Genomic DNA, 10471 nt, shown 5'->3' with positions numbered 1-10471 from the left:
AAATAACGTTATCACTAAAATATATTTAATTTCTCCAGTGAATGAAATTATCATCAAAATATGAAAATATTTTGTGATACTGTTCTGAAGTACAGATATTAATTAATTTAATTACAGGGCTGTGATGGATCAAACAATGTTCGGAAAGCTTTACGGAACCCGGACAAATATATTTTAAGACCAAGAAAGCTTGGAGGTAATCATAGAAAATTACATAACATAATGACTACATCTTGTAAGATGCCATGCCGTGTTACATACAGTTGTTGTAACTATACGAGTAGTTCTATTCTTTCATCGACAGGAAAGGATTTATTTGGAGATGACATAGTAAGGACACTAAATGAAATTGGCGAAGACGAAAGAAGAACAGGGTACATCTTGATGGACAAAACACAACCGCTTGTAGTAAATAACTACACAGTGCAAAGTGGAAAAGACTCTGAAATGCGGGAAATGGTCAATGAAGTTGAAATATTTGGTGCTGTTTTAAGGTATAGACTGTGTTGAAAAAAAGTTACACATTTGCGCTATTTAAGACTTTTATGAGTCATACGTTGAAAATACGTTGATAGTCAATGTTTTCAGTCAACTATATTGTAAAGGTTTGTGGGAATATTCGTTGTAGTTGGGTAACATTATTTTCACAATGTTTTGAACTATGAGACGTATATATATGTACTCTTTGCGCATATTATCACTATAACTGAGTGAATTACAAGTAAGGTGATGTTACATCCCTTGAGCATAATTAATTTGTATGTTCTATTATGTTTCAGTAATGCAGGGAATTTGCTTCTCAGCAGTACATGTGGGCATATCGTCAAATCTAAGAGAGTGTCTCGTATTGAAAGTGGTAGTGGTGTTGACAATACTGTTGAGTATATAGATAGTCCATTTCTTGTGTAGTAATTTACAATTATCTCCAACTGAAAGAAATTATGTATTGTTATTGATTAATCTATTTGATAATTTTGTTTATTTTAAACTAATTGTAATATAGTTCCGTGGGAATATTTGTTGTGCAACCAATTAGCAAATATAAAAATACAACTATATACAATTGTGATTAAATACGAAATTTTCAAAATTTTCTTCTTTTATTTTTTCTTTTCTGACAAATGCGTTTTTTTCGGTCACGCCGATTGACCAACTTCATATTAAAGTAATTTAATTTTCAACTTATACTGATATTCTATTTTCAACTTATCTTCGCAGTCATCAATATAACTTTCTTTGGGTTATATGGTTTAAAGACAAAATATATATGATTGTATCATGATTATCAAATGTAGAAAATAAATCTCAATTATGTTAAATCACTTTCAACTCGCACCTTTTATACGCTAGAATAATTATTGAAGTGGTTAAACACCTTGTAAATGTAGTTATAATAACCTCGACTATAACATGAACGTTGTGTGTACGACTGACAAAATATATGTCACGATCTAGGCAGTAGTCATTTGAAAAACAACAAAGTGACAAAACGACCCCGCTGTCTAACACATGCTCCTCTACTTCATTTTTACAGTATTTAGCATGCGATGGATGCCGCGATGAACGAACCAGTGACAGACACGATCGGACGGAGAACTTGGAGAACTTCCTCAGCATTGAAGGCAAACACAAATGTTCTTTGCAACGCGGCACTACCGACTACGCATTTGTCAGAAAACAACCTCGACAAAATAGAATTCCTTGGAACTGCTAAAAAATTCTCGACTTTTGATGAGTATGCTGTGAATGTTCCGCCATCATCATTACATTATTCTCTCGGCATGGTTAGAAAATAAAATCTCTGCATTTCCGGCCAGCAAAAATGTGCATGCAATCCATGCATAAAAAAACAAGCTCGGAATCGAACTGAAAAAAACTCGATTTTTTCAATTATCAGGTATGACCCTATATAACAGCTTTTACCACACGTCGAACTACGAAATGAATTATCGCATTTATATAAGTAGAATACTTGCATATCTCGTCCCACTAGAAAATGGTCAAATGAAATAGTACAATCTCGACACACAACTAAAATCTTCTCTGTTATACAAAAGAGTTGGTGACAGCAGATTTGGCCCAGGGACTCGCTGTCCCTCTCGTTGACCAGTTGCGAGCGCTATTCTTGGAGCGTAGATTCGTCGATAGCTTGAGTTTCGCCCTGAATAGGTGGTTTATCGAAAAGCAGTCAATGTGAAAAATCGTCATCAAATGAGGCCATCATGCATTTAATGAATCACGCGCACGACGCTAGAATGAGAAAAAATGCTTTTCTCAACCAGTCAGTGATATTGTCGCTTTCAAAAAAGACCACATTGCCTTTGATTGATGACAGAAACACCTCTACAATGAACTGAACGGCTTTTTGGTACACTATGTTCATCAGTTGTGCCTCTCAACTTCTCCGATGTGGGTGTAATAATGTATACTGCCTGTCGAAGATGGATGCTTCATGACCACAAGATGGTTGAGGTCGACCAACTATCGTAAGGCCTAATGCACACATTGGTTAGGTTGAGCTAGGGTGGCCACGAACCACGCTTGGAATGAAATAAGTTGAGCTATTTAGCGAATATAATTTTAAAACACATGTTCATAGCCAACAGGTGAATTCGGCAAGATCGCTCCTGAATAATGGTTGGCTACAGTTGAAGCTGTAATGTTAATTTACATTGGCTTAGGGTCAATATAATGCTGGCCGGCTGGATGCTGTTTTTTTCTAAATAAACTGTTTGATGAATACAGTTGAGAGTAACTTAATGCATACGTTCCCACTGGAATTTCTTTACTAACTGAGTACGATAGCACGATGTGGGTCAATACATCCGACGTTTGGATTGTAAGAACACCAGTACCAATGTGAAGAAAAATTAATCCCACACTCTTTATGTACGAACATGAAACAGTTTGATAAAAAGTTCACTGATTTGATAGTTTTATTTGTTTAGCAGGGATGCACAAAATACTAAGAGGTTATTACGAGGATACCGAAAAGTATGCACTCAGGCAGCACGTAGTCAAATCGCCCACTGCTGCGCGTCGATCGATACTCACACTATACTGTCTTCGTGCATACTTTCCGGTATCCGCGTAAAAACCTTATTATTATACGGTCCCAATGATACATCATAGAAATGACGAAATCAGAAAAGTTTAGAACAGAATCTGCGAACTTTGTATGGAGTCCGGTTGTTTTATATTGTATTATATTGTGTTGTTTTATATTAGTATTAGTATCATTCCATATTTGGAATTCGCATTTCTTAATATGATAACATGAAAATACCCATAAAATACCGCAAAATTACGGCCCGCTGTAACTCATGGCATTACGGTGACAGATGTATAATAATATCAAAAACCGCGATGCGGAATATCAAGAAATATTTTAGTATATCTGACATAGACTTTACGATGCGTGATCTTCTTAATTCCACCCTACATACATCTGAGCCTCTGCCCATGTAACGAGATTTCAACGAGACGCACTATAGACGATTTTAGTCAACGAATCACAGACCTCCTTCTATAGCGCACCTGACGACGTCACCGAAAATGGTGGATTATTACGACGTTAGCGACGAAAATGATCGGGAAAATTACGGCTTTTCGGTAAGTTTATCATTGTCAAAGGCAACAAAAGTCATCTTTTATGTCTATGTTTATATTGTGGCTCGAATGGTTCCAGTTTAGGTCGTTATTTTGTGTAGTTATTCTGGGAGTGACGATTTTTTTTCCACCGATTCGAACGAACACCGGTATCTTTTTCCAGTCGCTTGCCCTTGAGACGGGTGATGTTTAGTTGACGATCGTGCCGAAATCGTCTACGGTATTGAAGCCGTAGCTGTAAATATTCATCAAAATGTACCAGCATTTTGTACATTATGCAATAACACATTATTAAAGTAATTGAGCTGATTTGAACTGGAATAAAATATTTTTTAATTGAAACACATCGCAATTGATCAGGAAATATTTGTGGGCCGGTGACCGTTTTATAATTAAAAATCAGTTTGCATTGTTTACTATAGCTGTTTACCGTAATCATTGCGATTTACTTCCATTTTAGATAATTATGCTCAGTGTTTGATGTAAAGTTGAACCGATGACAGAATAAATGAACCTTGGCTAGCAAAGATGTATCAGGAATCACACATTTTTTTTTTTTTGGAAATGAAAAAAAAATATTTAATGTAATGACAAAATAGTGACTTGAAATGTTGTGAATAAAAATATACTAGTAATTTTCTATTAATGGTTTATTCAAGTGAGCAAAATATAATGTACAGAAAGTTTGCCTATAGAAAAGTAAGCAACCGACAGCCTGTTTAAAAGGAGGGCTGTGATTGGCTGTTACTTATGCGAGATTTGAACGGGAATTACATAGGCGTTGGATCAGTTCCTTGTTGGCTATAAGTGATTAAGTAAACATAACCAGGTTTTTGGTCACCGTGCGTCAAGTGAAAATGTTCTTTTTGCAAAAACACCTCACAAATCTGAACAACGAAGTAAAACAAATAGTGAGTCCGCATCGATTTAGAAAATAAATTAATCACGAACTTTCTTATTTACTTGCGATTGCGCCCTCACGCGATTACTATAACTCGTTATACATTTCTAAAAATGCTCTATATCGCCATTATAATTATTTAAATATGGGTATCTTAGTTACCAAATGTCTGTATTGAATCGGCAACGTGACGTCAACGCCACAGGCTGGTGGAAAAGCAACTCATATTCACAAATTTAATAATCTGATTTGTTCAAGGAATTGCCCTGAAGGGCGCCTCCTATAGTTATTTTTGTAATCACCATTATCATGGTAATCTCTGCGCTACATTCAGTGCCTCGTACGTCACAACAAATGTCGTCTGTTTGCATATTCAATGAATGAAGGACTGGTTATTTGACTCTGATACGATAAACGTCAGGTCATTAACGCTGTCACGGAGTCGAGTTAAACTACTCTGTGTCCTAATAGGATAATAGACACGAACCGACTCAACGAGTATAAAAATTCGTCCGCGTGAACAAAAACTCGAAATTAAATTCGATGACGGGAGGTCGTAAGAGGAAGTGTGCCGGCAGTCGATAGTTGATGGACTATTCTAACTAGCGCGAGGAATAATGGACAAGTTGTTGAGTTTTGTCCGTTTTAACATGCTAATACTGTTTTTATCCTCATCTGCATACAGCCAAGGTAAGAAAAGTAAACTATAATATATTCCTAAAGTTATCTTACCATGCCTGCGTACATGTAACCGCAGTATTACCGATGGAGCATTGGTCCTCCACATCACTCTATCAAGTCAAACAGGGAGTAGCTACCACTTCGCACTAATGCAATTAAAATTAACATGCTACTGCAAATACATAATTACGTTACAGCGTTTGTACTCTTTAAAGTGATGAAGGCCGTGTATTAGGTTTCAAACTCCGCGTCCCATGTAAGTTTAATTATATCAAGCAAAACGGAAGCCCAACTGCCACTACCAGTTGAATGATGATTATTGTAACTGTAGTTACCTTTCCAAACACACTATAGACCATGCCTATGCGTGTATTGTAGCAACGCAATATTTATAATCGTCACATTCTAATGTGTAAATATGCCCTGAATATATGAACTGCGATATGTCACCATTTTAATGAGCGCCGCCTTTGATATTAAAACATTTTCTATATATTCATAATGAATACTCCTGTAGACTCCCGTTTAGAGTCATTTGCGAAAAATTGCAAATTTTGAATTGAAGAGAATATAGTAGAGAATTAGCTCGTGCAAAAAGCTTACTCGCAGCACCCCATGTATACCTAACTTGTTATTGCTTTTCAGTGCAGCCGAACAACGTAACACCAGGTTCAAACTTGATCATACAAGCTTATACACATCGGCGATACACACTTGTGCTATCTCGCCAATATTTTGAGATGGTCCTTAATCAGTTATTAAAAATTGATAACCTCATACTTTAGGAAATATAACCAGTATTTTAAAATGATATGTTATACCAAATACCGTGATGATATCAATCCAAAATAATATCTCACCGAAACGCTTGGCTTAAGACCCCATAATAATAAATCTAATACTAATCTAATCAGACGATGGTAGCCGACGATACGCAATAAACTGCCGAGGACGTCTGAAGGACGTTGATCCCGACCAGACATTCACGATAATAATTGATTTCCGATTATCACGCTCACGTATTGATAGTAATAACAAGTTATATAATGTAATCAACTAAGGTATTATATCAATTTTATATATAATATCGTCACTGTCGCATTGCAATTATTATGCACGTCGAAATATTCACAGAAATTTCTGTGAACAATATAGTTAAATATGTATTTAACAATCGTCCCAGCTATAGTGACTGTGTATTGTTTCCATGACAACGTGTTCTGTTGTTCCACAGCTGTGGCGTTTGTTGCAAAAAAGAAAGTTATTCCTCTTACTGCGCCTGCGCTCGTACGACACCATTTCCAATGAAAAAAAAAAGCGTACACAGACATTGGTAGCCGATTAGACTAAGATGTTACTCTCGTCCTGCACTACCAGTGTGGCATTTTCTTGAACTTTCATATTTAATTACTAAGCAGTATATTGCGGAATATATATAATCTGTCCCAATGGACGGCACGTGATAAATGAGTAAATACACTGTGTATGATTTATTAATCAGGTGCCTTCAGGAATCGAATTATGAACTTATGCCGAAGCAAAGAACGAAATATTGTGGCTTGATTTAACTCCCCAAACTCGTCAAATTTATATAAGATGCATTTTATACATCTGTTACCGTAACGCGAATTCCAAATGTAGAACAATTACGCGCGTAAGCGTCCTCTAATAGTAAAAAAAAAACATGGCTGCCCCCAGGGTTTGACAGAACCCCACACAAATAAGTTCGCTGAATCTGTTCTAAACGTTTTGGAAAAGATGTCTAATAATAATGTTACGACGATACTGCAATGTATGCACAAAGACAGTACGCAATCGCATAAACCTCCGCTGCGCGAAACTTCTGCTGTACTTTATTTGTGCATACTTTGCAGCATCCTCATAATAACCTCCTATTATTATTATATTATTACAGCTCTGTTAGCCAATCAGATTCGATCATTTAGCAGTCGATATATTTGCATATAAATTAGAGCGGAACACAACTAATATAATCTGGCCTGATCACTATCGTCATTTAATGTTGGTTTATCATACATAATAGAATACATTATAAATTGATCATTATCGTCATGTTGGAATAGAATAGAATAGAATAGAATAGAATAGAATAGAATAGAATAGAATAGAATAGAATAGAATAGAATAGAATAGAATAGAATAGAATAGAATAGAGCTACGTATTTTGCAGGTTCCCGACTTCCTTCATAGAATTTCTATAACGATGCTATACACAATTCTGGAGCCAGTTCTTCTTTGAGTTGACTAGCTTTTAGAACTTGAGCTTTTTAGAATACCGTTAATGCTTTCAATCGTGTGTTTTGTATTCGAACTCAAGAAATATATTTATTCCATTTCTTAACATTTGCCGTTGATTTTTTTTCATAGATTATAAATGTCAGTTCAGAATGTTTAAGCACACTTTTTTTTATCAAAAATTCCCGTTTCTTTGACGTTTGTTAATTGACTGGACAGCTCACATAACGTCTCTGCATAACACCTTAGTATGACGAAGACGATTTAGTCGTGGTTATTTAATGTAATTTAAAAAAAACATAACTTGTATTGCTAATTGTACATCCTATGCAACGTAGCTCCCATCAAAACACAATCAAGGCTGTACGAATATGACCGTCCATATTTGTCTAGAGCAGCGTAATGCTATGAATTTTTAATAAACCCAAAACAACACAGATATGCATGGGACTCTAAAAATCAACATACATGTGCATGTGCAGTTAGTATTTTGCGGTAAATGACTATTCTCTTGAAGGCTATACATGTGAGCACTCGGTTTATACCAAGCTGTAACTTGCTTTGTTTGCAATTGTTGTGACTATTGTGAATTGCGATACATGTAGAACTGTGTGCAGGTGGTTTATGTTTCATGTAAGGTGGTCACCGATCGCGATCAATAGAGCGGTATTGAATCATTTCATTTAGCGCTGAATACCGAATTGAATTGATCTCTAACTTGTGTTTCTATTATATTTGACAAAGACACAGCTTGGAGCGTTCAACGAAGCAAATATGATAGCGGCAATAAGGCCAGTGCCGTTAATTTAAAAAAAATGAGGGCGTTTATAAACGCTGAACGCCAACCGAGATCGTACAATCAATATCCGTATTTTCATGTTGTCATTTAGAGACTCGTCTACAACGGAGCTGACTGCGCACACTAATCGTGACCTTTTGTTGGTAGAAAACATTGCAACACACATTACTGAAATTGTGTACATAATTATTTAATTTAATCAGTTATAAACACAAATGTTTAAGTGTGGAAAATGTAATCGTCTGAATAATGTTTCAATTGCTATAGCAAGACCAGAAGTTACATGAAGTACAGCATTTACCGCATCATCGATCAGTATATTTCTTCTATAATCTAGTTTATTTATAATGCTTATATTAAGAATTACAAAAACATTATTTGTAGATTGAGTGGCTCCTCCTATACATGACGTATTTGCAGAATGTAATGTATGTTTCCCTGCGCTAGAAACTAGTCATCAAACGTGAGCAGATTTCTTTGAGCACAATTTATAATATTTATTTTTTATTCAAAAATACGAAAATTTATAGCTCATATTTATAATTTTAAACATTTTTAATGAAATGAAAGCGTGCTAGTAATAATGATATCACATACAATATACGATGGAAAGTCGCTGTATTCGGTAGCACACTTAACGACTGAAACCAACATTAGGCTATGTTTTTTTTAATTTAATTAATTAATTTTGTTAATAAATTGTTTACGACGTTAATAGCAAATGCTATTATTTCATTAATGAGGCCACCTGAAGGTAATATGATTAATGTATAATAATTAGGCCATAGAGAAACACATAATACGTGAGGGAATGAACTGGAATATAGATTTACTAGTAACGAAATGAAAGCAAAGAAATATACTACATATATGGCAACGTACAACGTAAAGCTATGTAGATTAAACATAATTCCAATAGTTAAAAAAAACATTATCTTGACTAAAACAAATTCCGACTACGCTTGACACTGAATAACATCCAACATATCACAGGTATTTGCAACAGGAGTTCATTGGTGAAAAGTGATTGGGTTTGACTGATTTTAAATATCTCCACGGTTGTTTCGGATCGTAATAACATGGACTGCAAGATGGTATGCTATATCAGTAGGTTTAGCCACTAATGATATTTAAAATAAGTATTACTCTTTGGCCCGAGAACTTTCCATCAACGATAGTTCGATAGACGGGGCTGGTCATGGGTATTTGTGTTTTCACGCCGAATCGCTCGATAGCGCCCGAAACAAATTAATTTCTCTGTTATTAAACCATAATTATAAATTCACATAGTTTAAAAAGCTCTCTTGTTTGGTGAGTGTATTGAGTGATTTTGTTCAGAAACAAGCTATAGTCCCTCAATTTATCGCAGAAAAAAAATGGTCAATTGAACAGCGTTTACTAGTGTCTTTAGGTCAACAATACAACCGACGTGCTACTAAACCCGTGCTACTAAACGATCTATATAGCAATGATATAAATATATCGTGGAATATCTACATAGAAGTAACAGACGTAATGCAGCCAACGAAAGTGTGTCTCAGACACTTCTACATACTACTATTTATTCTCATTATAGTTAGTATAAATTAATTCTATGCATGAATGAACAATTTTTAGAAAAGTGCCAGAAAAATAGAATGATTAACAATCGTCGTTTCGTTCAAAGAAATTGCATAGGTTAATTAGCCCTCATTATTTTAATAATTGTTTGTTGCAGACGCATTTTTGTAAATGCGGATCTTACAAAACAGGGTCACCAAAGCACTGTATGCGTATTTGTTTATGTTAACGAATTGTTATTTGAGCACCGGTGTCCATGAACCTTAAAACTCGTCAAAATGCAACATCACCCGGCGTTGTTGTACAACAACATAAACATCGAGTAGCTTTTTCTTTGTAAATCAATACCCTCGCTTGGTGTAGCGTGCAACTACAGCATCGTTGTTGGGTGTACGTCACTTAAAGTTCATCGCTGCATATGTTAAAGAAAGCACACATAAACGCGATAAATGATATCAATCATTTCCAATATGATTCCCACCAGAACAAAATGGTACAAAAACTAACATCATTATAGATAACGTATGTCAATGGACTTATTGTTGTGCCGACATAGGTAGATTTAATCAGTCAGGCAGGGCATATTTTAAAATTAAATAGCGCATATCATCAAATTGGGGATTAATTACCGAATGATTTTAAATCGAAAACAAGCCTTCAACACA

The 10471-nt window shown here is 35.3% G+C and overlaps 1 protein-coding gene across 1 annotated transcript in view; it reads left to right on the top strand.

The window, feature by feature from the left end:
• The first annotated feature begins 5037 nt into the window (after positions 1-5037).
• LOC100372996 (neuronal acetylcholine receptor subunit alpha-10-like) overlaps positions 5038-10471 on the top strand; it is a 28599-nt gene continuing 23165 nt past the window's right edge. Inside the window, exon 1 of the mRNA XM_085491513.1 lies at positions 5038-5200. Within this exon, the coding sequence (XP_085347639.1) occupies positions 5128-5200 (73 nt within the window). The 5' untranslated portion in view covers positions 5038-5127. The remainder of the gene's footprint in view (positions 5201-10471) is intronic.

This window comes from Saccoglossus kowalevskii, chromosome 16 (assembly GCF_978046115.1).
Source record: "Saccoglossus kowalevskii chromosome 16, keSacKowa6.1, whole genome shotgun sequence".
NCBI lineage: Eukaryota > Metazoa > Hemichordata > Enteropneusta > Harrimaniidae > Saccoglossus > Saccoglossus kowalevskii.
The sequence above is the reverse complement of the archived record's forward strand: the minus strand, read 5'-3'. Positions and strand labels throughout refer to the sequence as shown.